Source organism: Desmodus rotundus, chromosome 10 (assembly GCF_022682495.2).
Source record: "Desmodus rotundus isolate HL8 chromosome 10, HLdesRot8A.1, whole genome shotgun sequence".
Lineage (NCBI taxonomy): Eukaryota > Metazoa > Chordata > Mammalia > Chiroptera > Phyllostomidae > Desmodus > Desmodus rotundus.
In genome coordinates, this window is record NC_071396.1 from 25,482,509 (window position 1) to 25,510,240 (window position 27,732).

General features: G+C 48.1%; 1 protein-coding gene across 4 annotated transcripts in view; it reads left to right on the forward strand.

The window, feature by feature from the left end:
* Nucleotides 1–27,732, forward strand: part of GABRB3 (gamma-aminobutyric acid type A receptor subunit beta3) — a 230,266-nt gene that overhangs the window by 173,895 nt on the left and 28,639 nt on the right. For all 4 annotated transcript variants that reach the window (XM_045196638.2, XM_053913233.1, XM_024561800.3 and 1 more), the window contains one exon: nt 19,516–19,736. In XM_045196638.2, coding sequence (XP_045052573.1) covers nt 19,516–19,736 — 221 coding nt within the window. The remainder of the gene's footprint in view (nt 1–19,515; nt 19,737–27,732) is intronic.

The window sequence follows — 27,732 nt, forward strand, 5'->3', positions numbered from 1 at the left end:
TGCCTCCCATACCTGCCCAACCGGGGATCGAACCCACAATCTACGTATGAGCCCTGAGTGAGAATCGAACTCGAGACCTTTTGGTGTCGGCGACAGTGCTCCAACCAGCTGGGGCACCCGGCCAGGGCTCTGTCCTTTGTGAAGCTACCTCGTTCCTGCTGGACACTCTGCAGCTGTGAATGCACCCACTGGCAGCTGCCCTCGGGCAGCCAGGGAAACCGGGTGGCACCTGGCACTGGCCCACCCGGCCACAAACTGGGTAGACTGGCGTGACTGGGAATCTGCTGCCCACCCCCTGAAGGTGAAGTGTGGCTCCCGGAATGTGCTGCAGAGAACGACCAGCTGAATGGAGGGGCAGAATATAACTCTGGGAACCTTAATTCTGACCATGACTTTGTGTTCCACAGGACGTACTGACCTTTTACACTAGGCTCCTTGTCTCCTGGTGTGATCTCGAACCTCTGTTGTGCCAGTCCAACCTCTTCCACCCTCCTGTCCGCATGCATTACCCTGAGAAGTGGCTCTCAGGCCCACTCTGCAGACCCTGTCACTTTGCAGTGACCAAGGTCCAGACATTCATTCTCTGGCTCCCCGCCTGCCCTGGGAGGCAGGCAGATTGTCCCAGGTGTCATCCATAGCGGCACATACGATAGTAGGGACCCAGGCTGAGACCGAAGGCTTAGGGCTTCACAGATGTCGTCGCTCCCTGCACTGTCCTGCGTAACCTTGAACCAATGGCCTCTTCAGCATATGGGGTTGAACTTGCACCGCAAGCACAGGCGGTGGCAGCCCCGAGAATCATAGCTCTTGTGACGTCACACGGTACACATTTTAAGTGACAACAGTTTCAAAGCCAGTGAATCATGACCGATTAAATTACCAGCTGCTAATGATATTGCCAATCATAAATGATATAAACTAATTCTGATGAACACAGCAGCTAATGAGTTGACATCTTTGGTTTGGTCACCCCCGAAGCTGGCGGGCACAGTTCCAGACTCATGGGAAGGGAAACAGTGTATCTATGAGCCGCGAGATCAGGGCACAGTGGCTGCATCCTAGCTGAGTGGCCCCTGAGAAAGCCCACGCACCAGCAGAAAATAGAAAGGACACTTAAAATGATGGTCCTCACACTAAAAACAGCCTAGCTGCTCTCACATATGGCGGACTGGTATTTTAGTTTATGGTTTTTTTTTTTTTAATTTTATTTATTTACTTTTAGAGAGAGTGCAAGGGAAGGAGAAAGAGAGGGAGAGAAACATCCATGTGTGGTTGCCTCTCGCGCGCCCCCTACTGGGGACCTGGTACGCCACCCAGGCAAGTGCCCTGACTGGGAATCCAACCGGCGACCCTTTGGGCAAACCTGTATTTTAATGTCTGCCATTTCTTACGAGGTCAAGGAAATGGACAGTGAACTTGAGAGTTGTTGTTCTACCCAGCGCCTTTGCTCCTTTGTATCACCGTCTGGTTGTTCCCAAAAGTTTGCTTTCAGCGGCTGGTCCACAGCTCCAGTGGTGACTCCTTGGGATTCATTTGAATAGAAAGTGTCAGACTTTCTGTGGAAGTTCAGCGGGACCACCACTGCCCGCTGAAGGTTGCCCTTGGTTTTTAAAAAAACCATGTCCTCCTCCCTTTGGAATAATTGAGTAGCTACTTCATTTTATTTATTTTCATTGTTGACACTATTACAGATGTCCCCATCCCCCCCCACCCCGCCCCTCGGGTCCTTCCTCCCAGCTGCCACACCCCCTTCCCTCTGGCCCCGCCCACACTGTTGTCTGTGACTGTCGGTCCCGCCTCTATGTTCTTGCTCACCAGCTTCCAAAGCAAAACATGGACCTTTTAATCATCAAAATCATCCTGTTCCGACTCCTGTGGGCAGCTAAACATTCCACCTTCTCTTCCTGAATTCCAAATCTTCCATGCACGATGCATCAAAAGGGAATAATTAGAAACATCTGTTTAGATTTACCAGAGGCAGATAGTAGGTGAACTCAAACAAGCATAACCATCACGCCACAGCTTCAAGGAACTGAATATAGGAGAATGATTATTGGGAGAATGCCGGGTTTCTATATAAATACACGATATGAACACAGCACTATGTGAATACGCTCAAGGATATGAAGACATTCCTTAGGAAATAAGTAGCAAGCAAAGTTACCATGTACCAAATAACAATCCTGAAATAGTCATTTCTTTTTTTAAGACACTTTTTCAAATGTTCTTTAAAGATTTTATTTACTTATTTTTAGAGAGAGAGTAAGGGAGGGAGAAAGAGAGGGAGAGAAACATCAATGTGTGGCTGCTTCTCCCACGCCCCCTACTGGAGACCTGGCCTGTAACCTAGGCACGTGTCCGGATGGGAATCGAACCGACAACCCTTTGGTTCACAGGCGCGGCACTCACCCACTGAGCCACACCAGCCAGGGCTGAAATATTCATTTCTTAACTTACTGAACAGCCCATCGGTGTGGTGTTTGAGGGAGCAGGCCTGTTGGGTGCATGGTCACAGTTGTTTAAAGTGTCGGGATGGGGACTGGGGTAGGACACCCTGCTGCTCCGAGGCAGTCCTCAGACAGCTGGGCTGCAGCCCCTCTGACACTGGTGGTTCCAGAGACCCCTGTCTCACCACCATCATGCCAGCTATGGACGGGGAGCTGACGGTTGTGCAGAGACAGCTTGGAGCAGTTTGCAGCAAGGATGTATTGGCTCCTGCTGGAAACTCAGAAGCCAGTGGGAAGGTTATGTTCTCGCAACTCGGGGAGCACAGAGACTTCCTTTGCGCAGCCGCACACAGTGGACGCTGTCCATATGCCTCCGTTTCGGCCCACACGTGCCAGCTTTCTAAATGCAGCCTGCTCATGTTAGGAAATAGACTTCCTGATGTTAATGAAACTAGCATCTTCGGTCTCGTTTTAAGATAGTGAACTTGTGGTATCAAGACTAATTACATGGGAAAAATCAGAATGGCTGATGGAGCTTTTAAAAAGTACCGCTGCTGGGCCCTGGCCAGGTGGCTCGGTTGGTTGGAGCATCATCCCATACACCAGTACAGCAGGAGGTTGAGGGTTCGATCCCCGGTCGTGGCACATGAGAGGGGCAACCGATTGACGTTTCTCTCTCACACTTGCCCTGAGGACTAGCATCACACACCTGTTCTAAGCGAATTTGGGCTTTGACCCTAATGCATGGAAACTGTCCCTGGGCATGACGCAAGCTTGTTGACTGATCTGGGCCACCAGGGGAAAGTGCACATAGGACTTTTGTGAAGGGACATGACGGCCACCCAGGTGACATGGAGCTTCTGCTCGCTTGTTCAGCACATGTTTATGAAGCTTCTCTGTGTGTCGGGCACTGTCCCAGCCCTGTGCTGGGAACATCAGCGACGACAGAAGGAGTTCCTGTACAGCTCCCATTCTAGCAGGGGAAAAGAGATAAATGTAATAAGTAAACACAGTAAATCAGTATGTCATCAAAAATATGATCAGAATTGACAGGGTGGAAAGGTGCTGGGGATGAAGCGAGGTTGCAATGGCCAGAAAGCCTCACTGAAAAGGTGAATTTGAATAAAGACTCGAGTAAGGTGAGGAGGTCAGCCAGGGGGTTTTGGGGGGGGAAAGAGAGTTCCAGGCTGAAGGAACAGCTGATACAAGGAGCCGAAGGTAGGAGCATGTCTGGGTTGGATGAGGAACAACAAAGAGGCTGTCACTGCTGATGCGAAGGCAGCAAAGGGTGTGCAATAGCAGGAGATGAGGTCACAGAGGCGGTGAACGGGCCAAAGCACGTTTACGGGGGCTTTACCTTCAGTGAACTAAGTCCTATGCGGTTGTGAATACAGGAGCTGACAGTCCGACTTTGTTAAAAATTGCTCTGGAAGATGTGTTTGGGAACAGGACCACAGGAGAAAAGGAGCCCATTTAGGAGGCTCGGAGAGGGGGACGTATGGTGCGCGAGCCAGGGGGCAGCCACAGCGGCGATGTCAAGGGGCTGAGTGCCCGTCTCCTTTTTAGCACAGAGTCAGCAGGTTTCGTATCAGTGGATGCAGAATGTGGGAGAAGAGGTGAGTGCGAGGTTATGGGGGATTCTGACTCGAGTGACTAAGGAGGGAAGGCCGTGTACTGAATCAGGAAGACTATGAATGGGTTTGTTTGAAGGGTAAGCGTTTAATTGGAGTAGGTTGAGCTGATTCTGGAGTTTGATTTAAAAACTGGGTTGCAGATACAATTTGAGAATTCTAAGCATATACACCAGGAGTGTCCAACCCGCGGCCTGCAGGCCACGTGTGGCCCAGGATGGCTGTGAATGCAGCCCAACTTAAAACATTATGACTTTTTTTGTTTGTTTTCATTAGTGTTTGTGTATTTAATGGGTGGCCGAAGACAACTCTTCTTCTTCCAGCATGGCCCAGAGATGCCAAAAGGTTGGACACCCCTGAGAGATGGAGTGTCAAATGAAGCTAGAAGAGGTCATGAAGGAAATGAGTGTAGGGAGAGCAGGAAAGGGATGGAGGCTTGGTTGAGTGAGCAGATAGATCTGGCACAGAATGGGAAGTCCTTGGGTGCTCTAGCATGAGGAACAAAACGGAGAGTCGAGAGAGCAGCAAAGAAGATGGGCCAGTGGGTAGGAGGCAAAGCAAGACCATGTGTCTAGAACACTGATGGGTCATCCTGACGAGTGTGGCTCAGTGGGTTGGGCGTTGTCGCGCAAAGCAAAACATCACCAGTTTGATTCCCCGTCGGGGCATATGCCTGGGTTGCAGGTTCGGTGTCTAGTCAGGGCACGTACAAGAGTCAGTCGATCCATGTATCTCTCTCATATCGATGTTCCTCTTCCTGTCTTTGTCCCACCCATCCCCACCTCTCTAAAAATAAATAAATGAGTAAATATTAAGAAAAAGAAGGGTAGTGACAGGTAAGGGATTTTACCCACGGTTTTGTGGATGCCGGAAGAAGATACGAGTCCCACGGGTCAGAGATAAAGGACTGTTTACTACACACAGCGAAGACCAGCCACGTCATTCACGGGTACGTTCCGTGCAGAGTGAAAGGCACAGGTCCTTTGTTCAAAAGCACGAGTGTGCTGCCTGACAGTTAACACTGTGTTTCTCTCTCCTCGGGCACCACGCTTGTTGCATCCTGGCTCTTTTCTGGGAGCCTCGGCTTCGATTACAACATCCCAGCATACAAGATAGCTTCGTGAGCTTCCATGCAAAGATGTCCCCCCACCCCCCCCAAATGCTGCTGCTGCAATTAATAACAGTTCAGAAAAAAACACAAAGCCAGTATTCTCCAGTTATACGATGTGCAGCATTGCCGCTATTGTGATTTGTGTAATAGCCACAACCGAGCCATTTCTGGGGAGAAGCCAGAAATAGACGTGATCTCAGAAGTGAATGGCCCTGCTGCTAAAAATAGCACATCTTCTTGGAAACGGAAAGTACTTTAAACCATGTGGCAGCACTAATCCACGTGATGTGCCTTTGAGAAGAGGAAACCCGTTGTTAAGTCCCCGTACAGAAGCACACGTATAAAATCAAAGGCCTTTGGGATTCTCACTGTGTAAGTATATAGCAGGGGCTCTTGGTTTAAAACGGAAATAGTCGCCCTTTATTTTATGATAAATAAATTCCCTTTGTTTCTTTTTGCCTTGTCTGCTCTCTTGAAGGGATTCAGAGAGCAAGAATTTAAAGTGATACTCCATTCAGCAAATCTAATAACTCAGGCTCTATAAACCATGTAACCCAAGAATTGAGCATCACTATTTAAGGATGTAGTTACATTTTTTAAAATATTTGATTTATTTATTTTTAGAGAGAGGAGAAGGGAGAGGGAGAAACTTCGATGTGAGAGGGAAACATTGATTGGTTGCCTTTTGTTCCAACCAGGGACCAAACCCACAATCCAGGCAGGTGCCCTAACGGGGAATCGAACCTAGACCTTTTGCTTTCTGGGACAACACCCAACCCACTGAGCCACACCAGCCAGGGCCAGGATGTAGAGTCCTTAGCCTCATGGTTATCTGTAGGCACCGTGCTCAAGCCAGGGAAGGGCACAGAGGCCTGGTCAACACCACACAGGATGCGGCACATCACTCAGGTCTCCAGGGGTCTCGTTCTCCAGGCTGTTGGACTGTCTTTCCAATCCAGATCTATCAAAGGTGTCTTGCACAATCCACACAGCCATTTCTCACAGTTCTCGGAGCACCTTTGGGTGGATGACATGTTCGGGAGTCATTTTGCCCCCTTTTGTAACCCTATGAGCCAATGAGAGTGTTGGAATATATCAATATACAAATTTCCTGAACAGTCTGGTGTCCCGAGTATTATTCAGATAAACACTCATTTAAAATAAAGCAGCCCTGGCCGCTGTGGCTCAGTTGGTTGGAGCGCCGTCCTGTACACCAAAAGGTTGCAGGTTCAATTCCCAGTCAGGACATGTACCTAGGTTGCAGGTTTAATTGCTGGCTGCTGCATGTATGGGAGGCAATGGATGGGTGTTTCTCTCTTCGTCTCTTCCTTCCTCTCTGTCTAAAATCAATAAACACATCTGGGTAAGGATTAAAAATAAAATAAAATAAAAAGCAGAATACTCTATGAGTCTGCAGTTGACAAGCCCGTCCCGAACGTTCCCTTGTACAGTGCGTGTGTCGAGTTGGAATGTGTGTTATGTAGACGGGGAGACATCGGATCGTCTGGGATGTTCTTCCACTGAACACATGCTTGCCTGAGGTCTGCTGCCGGACTCCCCCAGCTCTAGGTGGGAACGTGTCCCTCTGCCAAGGCAGTTTGGGAGTCCAGGGGCTCACTTCTAAACGCTCACCCTGCTGCCAACTCCTGATCCAGTTCTGCCTAGGGGAGGTGCTTGGGAAACGGGATCCACAGAACCAGGTGAGGAAGTGTGAACCGGTTGTCTTCGGAACAAGAAGGAGGCCCTGATACCAAGCTTCTGTTTGGTGGTTCAGAGCAGGGTGGGGAGAGAACAAGGTACCGTATTTTGCCGTGTATACTGCACACTTTTTGGCCCAAATTTTTGAGGGAAAAATAAGGATGCGCGTTATACATGGGTATAATGATCACAAACGATGGGTATAATAATCCTGCGTATAATGCGCACAAAATGTAGCTGCACATTATACTCGGCGGAATACAGTAGTTTTAGACTTGAAACTTGGGCTGCCTTTGGGTGGACAGTTCGGAAGGAAGGCGGGGAGGATGTATCCACGGGAATCGGGAAGATGGACCAGGGACTCTGCCTGGAGCAATGACCCGGGCTGGAGTCGGGGTTGGGAAAAGAGGGCGTCGTGGCTCCTCGCAGCCCAGTTTAGGACAATCAAGAACCTGCTCTGAAACGGCAAGAGCGGGGCCCCCAATGTACAGTTCGAGGGGATCCTACTGCAGGGAGAACCAGGTGTAGACGTTCTTTACACACCGGGGTAGACTGACTCGGAACTGGGGTTCTCCTCATTTTTCAATGAAAGGGGTGGCCGGGAGGCGAGCCCTACCGCCCCCTGGAGGTCAGACCCCTGGAGGTCAGATGAGCCACAGCCGCGCAGGCGCGGCAGGGTGTTCCAGTTTGGGTTTTATCTTTGTTCGTGCTGTAGCCGTTTTACAAACGTGTGTAATTTTTAAATGTTTCCCAGAAGGAAACCATGTTTTATGAAAGATCTAGTGACCCGATATGCTGGTTGGAGCAAGATGTTCTCACCTGCTTCAGGCGGTGTTGCGAGTTCTGCACTGAAGTACCAGGCTGAGTCTTTTTATCTGCATTGCAGGATAATAAAGCACATTTTCTTTTTTAAAAAATATGTTTATTGATTTTGGAGAGGGAGGAAGGGAGAGAGAGAGAGAGAGAAACATTGATCAGTTGCTTCCCATATGCACCTGAACTGGGAATTGAACCCACAACTTAGGCATGTGCCCTGATGGGAAATTGAACCTGCAACCTTTTGGTGTATGGAATGACGCTCCAACCAATGGAGCCCCCCCCCGGCCAGGGCGAGGGCCTCATTTTCCTTTGTAGTCTGGTGTGTACCTGGTGTGAGCCAACGGGCTGGGGTCCACCTGATAAACAGGCTCCTTTCTCTTCGGTCGCTGAAGAACAAGCTTCTTTCAGGCGTGATGGCCCTGCTCTGGGTGAGGGAGGAGAGCGTAGCATTTCCCAGATGCCTAGCATGAGTCCAATGAACACTGTGATTTGCATTATTAGCTCAGTGATTTTCTAGAGCAGGTTTGTAAAACCAGCATTTGTGGTTTCCCGTTTGCTGAAGAGGCTGCAGAGGCGCGGAGTGATTAGGTAACGTTCTCAGGTAGGGCGCGGGGCGAGCAAGCCCATCTGCAGCCTCCGAAGCATCCTGCTTCTCCATCCCTGTCTACCAGGCCCCGCTGGGGGTTCTTATTTAGCCCGGGGCATCTTTCTACATCCTTCCGGTTCTCCTTGGCTTAGGGGGAATTCTCAATTTCCTCCACCACTGCAGGTTTTAGGTCCTTCGAATGTAGGTCAGTACAATTATTTTGCTTTTTCTAAGTCATCAGGCTCCAGAGAAATAGCTCTGCTATCTTCTGAAGCATGCAAAGAAAAACACAATTGTGAATGAAATTTATTGGAGCGGACATTGGTTCATAGGATCGGGTACATTTTGCATGTACATGTCTATGATACATGATGTGCGTGTCCGCCACCCACAGTCACCCAGCCCATCTGTCAGGTGGCTCTAGAGGAGAGGGGAGCTTGTAACTAGTACCGTGAACCTTGCAGATTTCAAGCAGAGGTGACTGGGCATCTTCTGAATACCTTTAGTATTTCAGTGGACAGGTGGAGGGATAAAAATACAGGCTTGATTACAGAAGGAATACACCCCAAGATTCCTTCCCCACCTGCCTAGTCTTCGTAGGCAGGTGTCCCTGAAACAGGACCCCCTTCCGCATTATCGTATACTTATGGACCCCTCATGCCATCCCCTGCACTGTGCTAATGTCCAACAAAAACGTTCACAGCCGAAAGCTTTTCTGAAAGAAAGGGCTTATTTAGCTGCGGGCAAGCAGGCAAAGGAGCAGGTCCTGTATGCATGGCCTGAGTCGGCAACAGGGCCAGACAGAAAAGGCACATGTCCTCAGCCCTGGAGTGGATGGACTTTTGGATACATCCTGTTTGGGGGAAGAAAGATGTCAGTTGTTTTGAAAGGACTGACTTTGGCTACAGAGAAAGGGGACAGGAAAGGGTGACGGCTTTGGGGGCGGTTGTGGGATAAGTGCACTGCCGGAAAGGGAGAAGGAAGAAGTACGTACAGCTTTGATTGATGGGTAATGGGCCGCAGACTTGAAAGTTTATACAAAGGCGTGATACGGTGGTATCTGGTGGTCAAGTCATTTACTTTTTATTTAATGTTTTTTATTGCTTGATTTTAAGGAGAAAGGCAGAAGGGGAGGTGGGGGAGTGAGAGAGAGAGAGAGATTAACTGATTGATTTGTTGTTCCACTAATTTATACCTTCATTCATTGGTTGATTCTTGTATGTGCCTGACCGGGGACTGAACCCACAACTTTGGTGTATCTGGACAATGCTCTAACCAACTGAGCTACCCGGCCAGGGCCTACTCTACCTCTCAGATAGCCATCTAGAAGCTCATGCAAAGCTCTAACATCCATTCGGGAAGGTGAGCAGGCTATTGTCAGCCGGCCCACAGCCATTACCTAGTCAATTACTCTTGCCTCTGTCTCTCACTTTCCCCCAGCTGTAATTTAATTTAGAGCACCTTAGAGTTTTTTCTTGTCTCTAAGTACTTCCAAGCATGTGTCAGGCAGTCTCCCCAGACAGAGTAAATGGGCTGAGGACAGCGAAATGGCTTGTCCACCTACGCCCAGCCAACAGGAGGCTGACTTGGGATTTGGACATGTTTGATTCCAAAGTGCCTCTCTTTTCCTTTTATTTTTTCATTACAGCATGCGCCCTTATGTTCTCTGCAGCATTATTATTGTACAATAGCCAAGATAACAACCCAGGTGCCCATGAATAGACGAGGGGATAATGAAGGTATAGTTCATATATTCCGTGGACTGTGGCTCAGCCATAAAAAAAGAAGGACATCTTACCATTTGCGGCAGCATGGATGGACCTAGAGGATATAATGCTAAGCAAAATAAGCCAGAGACACATACCATAGGGGCTCACTTCCATGTGGAATCTAAAGAATCAAATAAATGAACAAACAAAATGGAAACGGACTCATAGATACAGAGAACAGACCGATGGTCGCCAGAGGGGAGGGAGTTGGGGGACTGGATGAAAAAGCCAAAATGCCTTCTCTTGATCCCTTTCATTTGAGGGGGGTCAAGGTTATGTGTACCCCACCAGAACATGAGCTACTCAAAGGTACAAAGGACACATCTCCTATCTCTGGGTTCCTAGCTCCCAGCAGCGGTCTTGACCTACGGTAGATACCCAAGCGATGCGTAAAACGAGAGGGAGGGAAGAAGAAGGATGCTCGTGTTTTCCCACTTGCCACATGGGTTCAACCAATGGGAAGCCAGATACCTCAAAGTCTGCTGTGGGAGGAGAGATGGATGCATGAAGCCATTAAAAGCAATGGGTTAAACTTTTCTAAACGTATTTTGTTCATAGAAGTGCCGAGATTCCCCCAGCCTAATAATCTACACTGCAGAAATGCCTGCGGAGCAAGCCTCCGGCACTCAGGGCTTACATAAGCTGCTCAGGACAATTTCCCATCGTCCCTGACCTGAGAATAACGCACCTGAGAGGCCTTGTGACGTCAGCTTGCTGAAGCAGATGCAAACGCAGGTGTCCTGCGACTTCCCCAGCTGCGGGGAAATATTTAGACTTGGATTGGAGACTGCCGTTCTTTCTCGGGGTTAGAAATCTTTTCCTTCATTTCCTGGGCTGCAGAAATCTAGTCAATTACTTAATTGCAGAATAATGAGCGATATTCTCCCTTTCAGAGATGCATTCTCATCGCCTTAATGAGCTCAATGCCAGGAGATTTGCACAAACAAGGAGAAACTCGGTCGCCTCTCTCTTACTGCGATTTATTTGAGCTGCTTGAATTATACACCTGAAGAGGGGCCGAGGGCTCCTCTGGTTAATTTGTTATTTGTGGTGACTGCTACTGTTTGTATATACTCGGGACTATACACGCTTGGCTCATGAGTGGCTCATATGGAAGGGTGCCTGCCCCCAGCCCCAGCGACTGGGGCTTCTAGCGCTGTGAGTTCTGGCAACCCTTTCCTTTCCACATGGCCTCTCCCTGGGCCACCCACTGCTACCTAAGCCCACTGGCTCCCAGCCAGGGGACCCTTGGGCTGGTCTGGTGTCTTACCCAGAACCTCTTGTTGCCAGTGGAAGTTAGGCTCTTCCACAGGATCGCGAGGAAAGCATTGCAAAGGGAGAGAGCAGTGTGGCAGAATGGAAATAGACACTGTCCCCTGGGTTCCCAGTGTCCCATCTCCCTCCGTGCTGCCACGGAAAAAGTCCAACCGTGTCTTCACCAAGGCCAGAGCAAAATCCAACATCCAGAGTTTCTGCTCATGATAAATAAAAGCTCAGTCCTTTGGAGCCCACAGTCTGCCGCGGGCCCTGGTAGCTGCTACACCTGCGCGGTCACGTGCTCCCAGGTGAGCGAGAACATGAACACACAGGCAAGTGTGCATCACTAAGCGAGTGAGACAGACAGACAGACAGACAGACAGACGGAGAGCTTCTTGGTTTCCCTGGAATCATATTAGCTCGGATTTGGGATGGAGACCAGGTGCTTTTCCAAAATGATCAGTCAATTTCCCAAGTTTCTGTGGGCTTTTTGATGGGCCCACCCCCCTAGTCAGACTGACAGGCCTCTTTGGTCCAGCACCACCCTCTGCGCCTCCAGCAGTCGGGTACGGGAGGGGCAAGGAGGAGTGTGAATCCCCTTGAGGGGGCAAGGCTGTGACCCCCTGGAACATGAAGTTGTAGCTTCCTGATGAAGCAAACAGGCCCCTGCTGCCGGTGTATTAAACTCGATGTCTACTTCCCTTCGTTCCTTCATTGATAACCAGTTAACTACCTACAGCAACTCTGTGGCTTCTGACTTTCGCATGAAATGGAATTTTAGAACCTGGGGGAAAACCTGGCAACCCTGTGTCACGTTTTTCCAACAGAAAACATTGTGCAGATTCTAAACCCATGCCTTACAAGCTTGTGGAAACCCACCCGCCCACACTCGCTCTCACTTTGTAAAGGCGATGCGAAGCGTGAAGAGACACGCACCTTGGAGCACTTCAGCGCTTCATGCTGATTGATTGCACACACACACACACACACTCACACACACACTCTTAGAGAGAGAGTGGGGGGCGCATGATTTCATTAGCTTATCAAAGGGCTTTATGATTCCTAAAAAGAAGCCCAGAGCAATACATGGTCCTTTAACTGAATGATTTTGTTTGTTCAATTCTTCTTAAGAGAAACACTGCTGGGAATACAATTCTCACTTCGCTATTCATTTATGCTGATCCTGTGTTCATCAGAAGCCTCTTATAACAGAGGGAGGGAGAGGGAGAGAGAGAGAGAGAGATTTAAGACATTTTGTCTCATCTAATGATTTCGACGAGCTGCCGTAGTTCGAACCCACTACAACTAAATAACTCACTTTAACATCACACCCCCGAGAGATCTGGTTCTCGGGGGACTGGAGAATTCTGGGTTAGGACACGCTTGGGCGTTCCTCCTCACTGCCTGACCTCTGTCCACTGAGTCCCACGTCTCAGGGTGGTGGGAATGTGTCACAGTATAAACCAGAGGAGCTGGAGGTTTTCCTTGAATGGACAGCTGCGTCACCCCCAGATGAACTGGGTAGACCAGAGACCTGGAGGGTCTCACCGGTGTCCTGGGTCCCCTCCCACCCCTAAGTCTCCACCACTGGACATGTGGCTGGGGTGACCCAGGAACCAGCCAGGACTGTGGGGAGAGGGATTGCTGGGTGAATGAGCAGCAGAGGTGGTAAGGGGGTGCTAGCAGCTGAGGGGACTGGGGTCAGGGAATGCCTTCCCTTAGGGCGCCCGCGGATCTGGTGCCAGCCCTACTTCGGGGGTGGATCTGCACCCCAAGCAGAAGCCAGATGTTCTCAGTGTGCCAGGGCTGCGGAGAGGGATGTGAGTCACGATTCATACACACACCCAGGTTCAATTAATTCATTCGCAGGAGGGACAGTTTATAAACGCTGCCAGGATGGCAGAGCTCTATCCTCATCCAATCGGCCGGCTTCTAAAATCAGGTCATGGCAAGTGACAAGCCGAGGGTGCTGTGGTGGCCGAGGTCCCCGGCCGGGTCAGAAGAGAGCAGGTGGGGTAAGGACTGGGGTGTTCTCCCTTCAGCCTGCAGGGCCCCCACAGCACAGGCGACCCCGTGTCCCTGCACACAGGCCTATCACCAAAGCCCTACGGGAGCTGCTACTCTGTAGGCAATGATCTCTGGTCCCTCCTCCTTCCACAGATTGTGACCAACCGATATGGCTGTGTGTGCCACCGCCGAGAGTTAGTGCCAGGAGACAGCCTGGCAATTCCCACTGTGTGCTCAGTCGTCCTACTGCGTGCTCATCTGACGGAGCCCGCCGTCCTGGGGTGAGGTCCCATGAGCTCATGCTGCAGCATGGAGAGGAGCTTCCAGATCCCCAGTGTCCTGCTCCTCTGGGGAGCCCCTCTCCTCCCAGACTCCCGCCCTCCATGCCCCACCCCTCCTGAATGTCTCTCTCCAGGAGCTTCGGTCTCCCCTGCCAAGGCAGCCACAACCAGTCCTTCCTGTCACTCTGCAGAGGCTCTTGGTGCCACCGACAGTTCTGTTGCCAGTGTCCCTGAAGACTGTCCCTGTACCCCGGTGGGTCAGGCCAGCAGAGCAGATGAGGTGGGAGTCAGAGCCCTGGCGGGCTCTGCAAAGGCCTGCGTGGTGGAGACACTGCTGCTTTCCCCTGACTGACTCCCAGGGACTGCCCTGTCTCCGTCTCATGCCCCTTTGGAGCCCCCAACATCCCTGCATTTGAGAAATGCCAGTTCAGGACCTCCGCTGTTTCCTGTCCTTTCCTCTGGGGTCTTCCTCAGCTGCACCCCGGGAAGAAGGGAGAAGGCTCACAGGGGTCCTGTGGAACCCCCTTTTCTCCTTCTCTGTTGTGTGTGGGCTCGGGGACGCCAACAGAGGGCTCGCTGGGCAGATGGGTGGAGCGGGGCTGATTCTGCAGCCAACATCCACTGTCTGGCTCATTTTGGTGTCTATCGCCACCTACCCAGCCACTGGCCACCAGCAGGAGCTGCAGCAGCACAGGGTGGCCGTCTGGAATGTTCCCTAAGAGGGTCTGGCTTCGGCAGCCACATCATATCTCCCTGCCCCTTTTCCACACCAACACGTTTCCAACCGGACATCCGCTGAGTCCACCTGGAGCCTTAGGATTGAAAAATGAAAGCTTCCTTCCCTGTCCCCATCAAATGTCCCACAGCTTCCAGGGTCCCCTGACCCTAGCCTGCTGCCACCAAGGTCTCTGTGAACCCCTGGGCCGTCGGAGTGCCAAGGTCTCTGACTCTTCCGAGGACGCCAGCAGACTGTCCCATGCAAATGGTGTCTCCTGCTGGCTGGCCCTTCAGTCCAGGCCACGTCCCCCTGCCCCAGAGTGAAAACCAGACCCTTGTCCGGGGTCCCCTGAAGCAAACACTTTCATGAGGCATCTGTCTGCATGGAGGCAACAAAAAGGGCTTGAGAGGATGGAGGCATTTGGGGTTCCAGAGTTCTCACCACTCCCCTTCACAAATGACGTCACCGTATATGACCTCATCGTCCACTCTTCCAGCCATCTTTGCAAAACCACCCCCCGCCCAGTTCATTTCGTTCTGTTAATGAGGAACTATTTAGCTCCAGATCTCTGGCCCACTGATGTTGGGAGCCACATCCTAGAGGCAGCGCTGGGTTCGAGTCCTGTTCTCCCCTCTTACTCGTGTTTAATGGGGCATGGGAGGGGGAAGGGGAGCCACTTGAGCTCTCTAAACTACTTTTTCTCCACTGAGCAGGGGTAGCGCTGATAATCCCAGCAGCCCCGCCTTGTAGTTAAATGAGACGATGCTAGCCTTGAGGGCCCGCACGTGCTGGGGCACAGAACCTGTGACCTGCCGCGGTGGGCGCTGTGCGGGCACAGCAGTCCCTGTGCGTGGCCACGGTCACTGCCCGTGGCCGTGGTTGCCGCGCCTGGCAGTAGTTGCTGTGCATGGCGCTCACGCACATCACTGCACGTCCCCGGAGTCAGCAGCCCCAAACACTTCAATCATCCATTTGCTGCCCCCCAGGTGCCCCAGAGGGCAGAGGGAGCTTGGTCACCTTTCCCTCACCATCCAGCCTCTGTAGAGGAAAGAAGTGGGTGATGGCTCATGTCCCCGCTGATGCACTGATGCCATTGCTGTGGGAGGCTCAGCTGAAGCAGCAGGTGGCATTGAAATATTGCCTGCTTTCTCCCTGTATCCTAAGCAGCTCCTGCTCAGGTCAGCTCAGCAAACCCCCAAGACCAGACAGGTGATGCGCATGGTGGGCACAGCTGCAGAGTGCAGAAATAAGACCCCATCGAGCTTTCAGACTGTGAGAGACAGAGGGGTTCCCAGGGCAGACCGATGGGGTCCCTCCGTTCTCAGGGCCACCCATGTGGACACCAGCGGGAAGGCGGACGGTCGAAGATGGGAGACTCCAGCACTCCTGAAACCAACCGCAGCAGCAGATGAAACTACTATTTCACCAGGAATGTGGTTGGGAGGGTTGTATTCACGTTGAACCTCCTTCACCGGCCACCACGGCTTTATTTCCAGCATTCTGCCACCCTAACAACTTTGCGTGTTCCGGTTAACATGCATTGATTGCCTTCCTGGGGTCCTACAACAACCTGAAGGTCTGTGAACTTCTCAGGGCTCCCCTGTCCGGGACCCCTTGCCTCCTGTCCTCCCTTATCACCCCCAGCGAGCCCCCTCCTCTTCCCTCAGGCTTCTGCTTGCCATCTGTCTTATCACTGAACTCCCCACCCTCGCCAAACTGATCTTCCTCGTCCACGGCTTTGGGTTTACAATGTGGGTTTTTGTTCTCATCTGGGTCAAGGCCAACAGAGCAGGAGACGGATGCCATTGGAAAGATAGTTTGGTGCCCGCAGATCCCAAAAGAAGGGGACACGCCGGAGCAGCGGGAGCCAGGCTGGGCCCCAGGGAGAGGGTGGCCTTCACCGGGCTTTCCCCTGGAAGGAGCAGGCGAGGCTGGGCGAGCAGGGTCAGGATGGGCTGGTTTGAATAATACGGGCTCTGGGACCTAGACTGTCCCTAGTGGCCTGGTGCCTGGAAGTGGGGTGACTGCCAGGCCTGGAGTGTGAGTTACCAATTAAGAAACCTTTGGGGAGGGTGAGTTGGGGATGGGTCAGTTTGCAATTGAAAAGCACACCCGAGTTGTTGACAGCATCCAGGAAGCGGCTGCCCTTGGAGGGAGGGAGGGCGGTGGCTGCAGAGTCAGCCCCCAGATGCTGAGGTGGAACCGAAGGAAATAAAAGACACAATTACTACACTCGGTTGTGTCACTCACTACTCAGAAACCTTCGGTGGCTTCCATCCACTCTGGAGCTGGCATTCAGGTTTGTTCCCTTCTGGTCACTGCCAAGGGGTCCAGCCCTGCCCATCACTCCGTTGCCTCTGCCTCTTCCCAAAGTTTTGAGGACACCACGTGGCTCAGGGTTTCCATCAACCCAGTGAGAGAATCACCAGAACTTCTAGTGGCTCCCTGGCATCTAGCTAAGCAAGGCCCACGAGCTCTGTGGGAGCCTTTGCTGCTGCTGGAGGGGAGGGTTGCTGGGGGGGCACACTCAGGTGCTACCAGGCGCAGGTCAGCGTGTGGGGAAAAGTCCCCCGTGTCTTCTCATCCACTGGAGCCTAAGGACTTGAATTTTCTTGCTTCCCCCTCATTTCTGACTTTTACAAGCCTTAACAGCTTAAAACGTAGTTTGTTTCCGTCGTGGGGAATGTATTGGTTTTGTCGCCGCCCGGGCGTACCCTTCATCACGTCCGACATGTCTGCTCCAACATTCTTTTTTCTTCGTCTTTTTTAGTAGATCATTTTTATGGTATTTTTTCCTTGACCATTTACCCCGTCTATACCCTCCCCCACCTCCCCCCACAATCACTATACCATTGAACGTGTCCATGAGTTCTTATTTTTTGCACTATCCCTCCACCCCCCCAACCCTCCCCCATGGCTGTCCTCTGCTCTCCATCTATGGGTCCGTCTCTATTTCGCTCATTCGTCCAGTTTGCTCATTAGATTCCACATGTGAGTGGAGTCCTAGGGTCCTGGCCTTTCTCTGACTGACTTCCCTCTCTCCCAGCGCTCCGGAGGTCGGGAATGAACGCGCACTGCTGGGGTGGCCAGCACCCAGGGCTGGCTGGGAGGCCGCAGAGGGGTGTTGGGTGGGATGTCCGCAAGCCTGCGTCTGGGCTGGGTTCTCCCACCGACCGGCCCACCACCCTCTGGCCGTCCACAGAGAGCGAAGGCATTTGCAGACTGCGCGGCGGGCAAGCGTGAGCAACTGCCATGCCGTTGCACATATACGTTCTTATTTCTCCTTTCTACACAAAGGAAACTGTATCTACGCGTGTGGTCTTTTGAACTTGGCTTTTTTCACTTAACAATACATCCCAGGAAGCAGCCCCAACGAGGTCACAAATACCTAATTCCTTTGTCACAGCCATGTAGTGCTCCACGGAGTGGATGTGCGATAATTCTGGCATTCGGTCTGTTCGTGGGCATTTCTGTACCTCAAATCCTTGTGGGTGTGTCTTCAGGGCAACTTTCTTAAAAAGCAGAATTACTGAGTCAAAGGTACATGGTTTTATTCCGCAGGGCCCGGAAGAAGGAAGGCCTGCCTGAGTGTGGTTGGTAGGGTGATAGCATGGGTGTGACAATGTCTAGTTTTAATTCGAATGTGTCACCTAAAATGTCCTGTGGGGTGCCCTGAGGGTGACGTTGTTATGTTACAGAATGACACATTTATGATTTTGTGATGAAAGGTTTTGTCATAAAAAGGGGCGTTACGTGTCCAGGCCCAAATAGTTCTGGAAGGTAACATTTTGAGAACATTTCTGCATTAATGTTCATAAGTAATATTGGAATTAAGTAACATTCTTCACCAATGTCATGATAAGTAATTCGTGCTACTTTACCTGGTTTCAATATTCATGTTTATACTTGCATCTTAAAAAACACTTAGAAGGCCCTGGCGAGGTAGCTCCGTTGGTTGGGGCGTCATCCCGATATGCCAAGGTTGCAGGTTTGATACCCGGTCAGCGCCCATACAAGGGTTAACCAGTGAGTGCATGGATGGGGGGCGGGGGGACGAATCAATGTTTCTCTCTCTCTCTCTCTCTCTCTCTCTCTCTCTCCTTTCCTCTCTCTCTCCAAAATCAATAAATGAATTTCAGGACAAAAACATTTGGAAGCTTAAAAAACAAAAAGAAGTTCTTGTGTGCAACCACAGTGATTTTCCCTCCCCTGGTTGGAGAGTTCAGCTACTCACGGTTGAATTTTCAGTTTGGATCTCTCCACTGTGGGGTTCTGGATGTCCCGGGAATATTACCAGACTTTCAGACTTGATTAGTCTAGACTTACACAGTCATTTCCAAAAGGAGTAAAAATTTAAAAATAGAATTTCCCTGCTCAGCCTCTGATTTTTTCCCCCTACTTTCTTATTGAACTAACCACTTTGAAATAACCCCAGAAAATAAAAGTATAAAAGTCGGGTCCCCTGCTCAGATGTGTGCTGACATCATTGCAAGCCTATGGGGGCTGGAAGAGACCCACGTCCCCATCCCACGCCGAGGTTCAGCCTCAGGCTCCCACTGTCCCAGAGGGACATGTCATGTCTCATGTTCTTGCCATGGCCCAGAGAGTGGACAGATAAGTGGCCTTGGCTATATGAACGAATGGGAAGATGTGATGGATGAGGGGTAGGGAGCTCCCACAGGTCACGGGTCTGTAGTGTGCGTTGGGGGGGGTGGGGTCTGGTATTTGCAGCCCTCATGGGGGACAGGGGAGGAAAGGAACTTTCACAGAAGAGAGACAGTTGGTAGGTCGAGCTCCTATGTCCTGGTGGCGGGAGACAGGGACCTAGGGGATCCCTTGGGGGAGGACTCAAGTGGAGTTCTTTGTCAACGATCTGATGTTATGATGGCTTTTGGGGGGAGGAGGGCTTTTTTTCTGTGTGAGTTTTAATATATTCACCCAGGACCATGCCCACTGATTTTAGAAAGAAAGGAAGGGAGGGAGATAGAGAACATCAATCGGTTGCCTCTGGCAGGCACCCCAACAGGGACTGAACCTCAACCCAAGCATGTGCCCTGACCAGGACTCAAACCCACGACCCTTCAGTTGACTGGACGACTTGCAACCCACTGAGCCACACCGGCCAGGGCTTTTTAAAAACACTGATTTGGCTGAACACACACTAATTTCTTTTCTTTTTTCCCCCTCCCAGGATTATACCTTAACCATGTATTTTCAACAATACTGGAGAGATAAAAGACTCGCCTACTCTGGGATTCCTCTCAACCTCACGCTTGACAACCGCGTGGCCGACCAGCTGTGGGTGCCGGACACGTACTTCCTAAATGACAAAAAGTCGTTCGTGCACGGAGTCACGGTGAAAAACCGCATGATCCGGCTTCACCCCGACGGGACAGTGTTGTACGGACTCAGGTCTGTCCACCTCTCGGGGCTGCGTGGGGCCCTGGCCTTACACTTCTCCCTGGAAGCGGTAATAGTCGTTGAGGCTGCATCCTCAGGCTCTTTAGCAGACATCCACGAAACACTCTGAGCTTTGCAGAGAGAGAAACCATACAGGATTTGGGGGCCTTTCTGTTACTATTAATAGTCACAAGCCCGAGGACAGCCCGCCCGGGCTTATTTGATCTAATTGGGTCACAATATCTGAGAACCCCGATTCCCTCGGGCCGGATTTCCCACATTATAGCTGCAAAGGCCTGTAATTAATATTATCCTGACTGTGCAAAAGCTTTCACTAACGTTTTCCCAAAGCCGTGTGCAGAGTTAGGGGGGAAAAAAAGTTTCATTATGCTGATGTAGGATATCGTCTGCACAGAGTTTTTGTGAGGTGAAGCCGCCAGTATTTATGGGAATGACTAACCGCGAAGCTCTCGGATGAGAGTCCTCTCTCACCAGGTCTCCTGATGAAATCACTGGAACCCGATGCCAGACTGCTGTCTGGACTGCGGGGAGACCCTGACTGCCCGTGGTTACCATGGAAACGGCCAGGCATTCCCAGGATGCTCCCACTGCGGGGATGGGGGGAGGGGTCATTGCTGGGAATATCGTCCCCCGTCGCTAAATGGTGCTCTTAAAACTATACTGTTTCTTGCCTTGACATTGCGTTGGTTTGTGTCGCATTCTGTTCTAGAGTCATTTTGGGGGTCTTTCCTGCTCTCCTGGCCTAAAAGGGTTCTGGAGGTTTTCAAGGGCTGGCGCACAGATTCGAGATTTGTCTCAAAATACTGTGAGTCCATAGCCCTTTAGCTGAGACTCCAGCGGGTCTAAGCGAAATTCTAACAAATACAGTAGTACCTCGGTACTCGTTGTTAGTCCGTTCGGGACCTCAGGTCGAGTGCTGAAACCACCGAGTACCGCCGAGTGCTGAAACGTTATCTTCCTCGCGGAAATGCAGCGAGTGCAGGGTTTGACGAGCTCTGAAGCCGACGAGGACTGAGGTGTGACTGTGTTTATTTAAATCCCCACCTCCTTTAGTGCTTCAGGAAGGGCAAAGGGAATTACGGAGCATTCCCTTGAGTCCAAAGCATTAGGAGCTTCCTCAAAACAGCAATACACAGACCAAGAGCCAACATTTTAGCAGCATGCCCAGCGTTTTGAACTCTGAGAAGAATAAAAGTGGCACGTGTCAACCAAGCCACAGTGTCCCTGCGAAAAGAAGCTAGATCGATGTATCGTGGGGACGTTTGCAGCATTTTGTATTTTTTGCCCAGAAATGAGCAATGTGCTTATGAAGTTGTGTGGGTTCTGACAAGATGTCAGTTGTACGGAAGATCCTTCAGAAACCACATGAGCGTAAAATGAGCCAAAAATCACATCCTTCATTTACGTGCCTCTACCCCCAAAACACTGAATAGCATGAATGCATGCACGCATGTGTGTGTGTGTGTGTGTAGTAGGGAAGCAAATATCAGTAAAAAAAAATTAGGCTAGGCTTACTTGGCTTTTGAACAAAACTGCCTATTTGAGATCTCTCCGGTTTTATTTTGGTATTCCTTATTTTCTTACCAGAGGCAGAATAGATTAGTATGTTTCTCTTAAAATCAAAGATCTTTAACCCCGTTAGGCTAGTGGCTTAGCCCATGCGGGCTGCTGTAACAAAATACACAGACGGAGTGGATTATAAATCACAGGTGTTTATTTTCAGAGTTCTGGAAGGGGAACGTTCAAGGTCACGGTGCCAGCAGGTTTGGTGTCCGGTGAGGACCAGCTTCCCCGTTCATGGCAGGCCCCTGCTCGCTGTGCTCACACAGTGGAAGGGACAGGGGGCTCTCCGGGGACTCTATTACAAGGGCACTAACACCATTTCTGAGGGCTCTACCCTCGGGACCTAAGTCCCCACCTCTTCCTACCCCCAGTTTTGGGGGCTAGGATTTCCACTTCATGAATTCTGGGGTACATAAACATTCACATCCTAGCAGACAGAAGGATAGAACATGAATGACAGAACTGTGTTAAATCTCCAAACTCCATTGGAAAGTATTGGGGGCTTGATACCTTAAAACAGGCAAGAATAAAAAAAAAAACAACATCATAGAACCATATCTTCACCTAATATTCTGTCTGTCCATTTATAGATAGGAGTTAGATAGTAACATAATAATAAGCTATGGGAAACTTTCATAACAGACTTTGTACAATAACTTACAAAAAATCTCTCTCGTCACATTTGGGTGCATTAGACAGCTCACACAGTCTCTTAAATCAGTAAATGGAGTCCTAAGTAAGTGGCTGTGTTAATTCAAATGTCATCTCACTATACTCCTTCAGTTTATTTAGAACCTCATATTTTTGAAACAAGTCTTCAGATCTCTGTGGACCTGCACAAGCTGTCAAGAGAAAATTTCTAAACACCAGACCACCGCCTTGCACACACGCTCAGCAGCTGCTCTGCCAGCTGTTTCCCTTCAAAACCAGCTCGGCCAGGGATCTCTGCCTTTTGATGCAAACAACACACAGAGCTATTAAGAGTAATTTGAATTTGAAGTAATTTGAATTTTTGGACCAAGAGTATATTAGTATGTCAAAATATTGGTAATTTTTTTGATCCTCACCCGAGGATATATATTTTTTATTGATTTTAGAGAGAGAGGAAGGGGAGGAGAGAGAGAGAGAAACATCAATTGGTTGCCTCCCATGCATGCCTTGACTGGGGATTGAACCCACAACCTCGGTATGTCTCAGCTCAAAGAGCTGAGGAAAAACTTGGACAAAGAACTAAACGAAATTTGCACAATATATCAACAACACAATAAAATAGGTGAAGAGAGAGAAATTATAAAAGAGGGCCAAACAAATTCTGAAGCTGAAAACACCATTGAAGAATTTACTAGAGGGGGTTATGAACAAGTAGAAGAAAAAAATCAATAAATTTCAATGTAGGACAATTTAAAATGATCAAGTCTGAGGAAGAGGAAGAATAAAAATTAAAGAGAATTGAACGGAGCCACAGGGACATCTGAGAAACCAAGTGCACCAAAATATGTATTACGGGAGTCCTAAGAAAGGAGCATCAGAAAGGGGGCAGAGAGAGTATTTGAAGAAATAATCATGGAAAACTTCTCGAAATTATGCAAAACGTGCATCTACAAAACCAAGAAGCTCCATGAACTCCAAGAGGGATAAAATGAAAGAGACCCACACTAAGACACTTATCAGCAAGCTATGAAAAGCCACAGACACAGAGAGAATTTTGAAATCATCGGAGTGAAGCAACTCATCACTTATAAGGGAGCCTCCACCAAGATCATCGGTCACTTCTTCACCAGAAACCTTGGAGGTCGGAGGCAGTGGAATGCAGGCCAAAAACTGTCAAGAGAATTCTCTGTCTGGCAAAACTGCCTTCAGAAATGAGGAGGAATTAGTCAGTTCCCAGAGAAACAAAATCTTAGGGACTTTACTACAACTAGGCCTGTCCCACAAGAACAGATAAAGGAAGTCTGTTAGGTTGAGATGAAAGAGTGCCAGAGAGTCACTCGAAGGTGTGTGAAGACATAAAAATCTCCAGTAAAAGAAGGCAAAAGCACTATTGTTCTTTGTGTGTGAGCGTAACTCCCCCTTTTTTATGGTCTATGTGATTTAAAAGACAAGTGCATAAGAGTAACTATAAATCTAGGTTATTAGGTAGGCAATGGATAAAATGCAATTTAACATCAATAATGGGTGTGCAAAGCAAATTAAGTACAGATGTAGAGATTTCACAGATAGTTAAAATAAAGCTGATATCCATTCCAATTAGATTATTATAATTGTAGCATGTTATATATAATCTCTACGGTCACCAAAATGAAGACACACAAAGAAAATGAGAAGGGAATCAAAACAGGTTACTACAAAAATATCAACTACATAAAAAAGAAAATAAAGATGGACGAAATGAGGAACCAAAAGCTGTAGAAATACGAAAACAAAAACAAGTAACAAAATAACAGAAGCAAGTCTTTCTTTCACCTTAATTACATTAAATGTAAATGGATTAAACCCCTCCTACAAGAGCTAGAGTTTGGCAGGATGGATTCAAATAAAACAGGATCCATCTGTCTGCTACCTACAAGAGACTTGCTTTATATTTAAAGACACACATTTAATTTGAAAGGATGGGAGAATATATTCCATACGCACAGTAATCAAAATAGAGCTGGAGTGGCTATTAATATGAGATGAACTAGACGTTAAGTCAAATAGACTTTCTTGTTTTTTACAAGAATCCAGAACACCATATATATGGATGAGTCCATTCACCGAGAACACCTGAGTTATGGACATATATGCACTACACATCAGGACTCCAACATACATGCAACACACTTTCACAGAATTGAAAGGAGAAATAGTCCTACAAGAACCACAAAACTTATGAGATGCTGGGAATCAGTACTGAGAGGGAAATTTATACTTGTAGACGCATGCATTAAAAAGAAGTATTCACTTTACACTTTCAGGCACTAAAAAAATAAAAAGAAGAGTAAATTAAACCAAAAGCTAGCAGAAGGAATAAAATAATAGAGTAGAGATAAATAAAATAGAAAGTACCTAAAATTATGTAGAAAAGCCAGTGAAACCAAAATTTGGTTCTTGGAAAGATTTACTAAATGGACAAAATTTCAGTTAGATGGACCAAAAAAAAGACCTAAATAACTAAAATCAGAAGTGAAAAGAGGAACATTATTACCAATGTACAGAAATAAAAATATTTATAAAAATATGTGTATGAGAATGCTATGGAAAATTTTATGCCAGAAAATTGGATAACCTAGATGAACTGGACAAATCCCTAGAAGCACACAACCTACCAAAATGAATTCTAAAGTTACAGAAAGTCTGAATAGACCCCTAAGTAGTGTGGTGGTTGAATCAGTAATGAGAAACATCCCACCCCAAAATCCCTGAATTAAGTGTCTTCACTGGTGAATTCTACTAACCATGTCAAGAAGAATTAACCCCAGTTAGTGCAAAATGAAACTCTTCCAAAAAAATTGAAGAGGAAAGGATGCTTCCTTCCTCAGTCTGAGGCCAGCATTACCCTGATCTCAAAGTTAGACAAAGACGCAACAAGAGAAGAAAATCACAAACCAATATCCCTTATCAGTATTAATGCAGAAATTCTCAACAAAATCCTAGCAAGCTGAAGTCAGCAGCATGCGCCCTGACCAAGTGGGATTTATTCCTAGAATGTGGGGATGATTCAAACATAGGGAAATGAGCTTAACAAAATGAAAGGGGGGAAAAAACCACACAATCCTGTATCAGTTGATGCAGAAATAGCATTTGACAAAATTCAACACCCTTTTAGGATACAAGTGTGTGAAGAACTAGCAATAGGAGGGAGCTTGCTTATATGCTGTATATGAAAATCTCACAGTCAAAATCACGCTCATTTGTGAAACACGGAGATCATTTTCCCTAAGATACAAGTCAGAGACACCTGCTCACACTATCTCTGTTCTAACAAAAAAGCAAGGAGCAAAATCATCTGCGTGCAGATGGTATGATCGATCGTATGAAGGAAACCCGAAGATTCCATGCAACCCCCCCCAAAAAAACTTGCTAGATCAAAAAAATCAAAATCACAGATTTCAAAATCAACATATAAAAGTCAGTTACATTTCTGTATACTAGCAGTTAAAAACCCCAAAAGGAAATTAAGAAAGTCATTTTATTTACATTCTCATCTAAAAGGATGAAATACTTAGGCATAGATTTAATGATGGAGGCAAAAGACTTGTAGACTAAAAACTATAAATGAGCCCTGGCTGGTGTAGCTCAGTGGATTGAGCACGGCCCAACAAACCAAGGGGTTGCTGGTTCGATTCCCAGTCAGGGCATATGCCTGGGTTGCGGGCCAGGTCCCCCGTGTGGGGCACATGAGAGGCAACCACATACTGATGTTTCTCTCCCTCTCTTTCACCTTCTCTTCCTCTCTCTCTAAAAATAAATAAAATCTTTAAAAAAAAAAAAAAACTATAAATGATTGCTGAAAATAGTTTAAGATACGCGTGAAAGGGAAGCAATCTTGTGCTCGTGGATGGCAAGACTCCGTATTGTTAAGATGACGGTCCTCCCCAAAGTGGTCTGCACATCCAAGGCCATCCCCATCAAAATCCTGCCGTTTTTTGTCAAATGGAAAACCCCATTCTACAATTTATGTGGGATCATGTGGGACCCCAGTTATCCAGAACAATCTCGAAAAAGGAGAGCAAAGTTGGTCTCACATTTTCTGACTTTAAAACTTACGGCAAAGCCATAGTAATCAAAACAGTGTGGTACTGGAATAAGAACAGACACACAGGCCAACAGAATAGGATAGAATCCCCCAAATAAACTCTTGCATGTATGACCACATGATTTTCAACAGGAGACCAAAACTATTCAAGGAATCAAGAATAACCTTTTCAACAAATAGTGCCCCAAAAACTGGACATCTACATGTGAAAGAATAAAGTTGGATGTTTACCTTATGCCATATACACAACATGGGCTCAAAGTAGGTCAAAAACGTAAATGCATAAAAGCTAAAAAAGATACAAGGTATAGGGGGAGAGTTAAACGACATTGGCGTTGGCAACGATTCCTTGAATGTGACATGAAAATCACAGGCAACAAATGGAAAAAGAGGTACATTGAACTACATCAAAATTAAAAACATCCAAGACAAGCGTGAAAAGGCAACCTGTGGAATGGGAGAAACTATGGAAATCATATATTTGATAGTAGTTAATATCTGGATTCCATAAAAAACTGCAAATCAGCAACCACAGAAACAAAAATGATCGTTTCAACACAGACAAAGGACTTCCACAGACATATTTCTCCAAAGAAGATGTTCACATGGCCAACAAGCACCTGAAAAGATGCTGAACCCGCTTAGCCATTAAGGGAATGCAAATCAAATCACAGTGAGATAGCACTGCACGTCTGTTTGGATGGCTGTTACACAAAAGACAGAAAACAATAAGTGTTGGCAAAGTGCTGAGGGAATGGGAACCCTTGTGCATTGCTGGTGGTTATGTAAAATCATTCAGCAGTGTGGAAAGCACTATGTCTTTTTCTCAAAATGTCAAACACAATGATCATATGACCCAGCAATTCCGCTCCTGGATGTATACCCAAAGGAACAAAAGCGATGCCAATGCTTGTATTCACAACGGCCAAAAGGTGGAAGCAGCCAAAGTGTCCACCAACACGTAAATGGGTAAACACAACATGGTCTGTAAGTGCACGAGAATATTACTCAGTCCTAAAAAAGGTATGAAATTTTGATACATGATCCAAGATGGATGAACTTTCAAAACATGGTGAATGAGCCAAGCAAGGGACAAAAATACAAACCTTTTGTGATTTCACTTTATGTGAGGGACCTAGAATAAGGAAATTCATAGAGAGAGACAGTAAAACAAAGGTTACCAGGTCCTGGAGAGGAGGAAGAAGGGGAAATGACTGTTCAGTGGGTACTGAGTTTCTGTCAGCGATGATGAAAAATGTATGGGTACGAATGGTGCTAATGGTTGCACAGCAGTGTGAATGTACTCAGTGCCAATTAAAAATGGAAAAACGGGCCCTGGCTGGTGTGGCTCAGTGGATTGAGTGCCGGCCTGTGAACCAAAGGGTCGCCGGTTCAATTCCCAGTCAGGGCACATGCCTGGGTTGTGGGCCAGGTCCCCACTAGGGGGCGCGCAAGAGGCAACCACACATTGAGATTTCTCTCCTTCTCTTTCTCCCTCCCTTCTTCTCTCTCTAGAAATAAATAAAATCTTTTTAAAAACGCAAAAAATGGTAAGTATTGGGTTAAGCAGATTTTAAAAGATTATAAACAACTTTTATTATTTTTTAAAAGATTTTTATTATTTTTTAAAAGATTTTATTGATTTGTATTTAGAGACAGGGAAAGGAGGGAGAGAGAGGGAGAGAAACA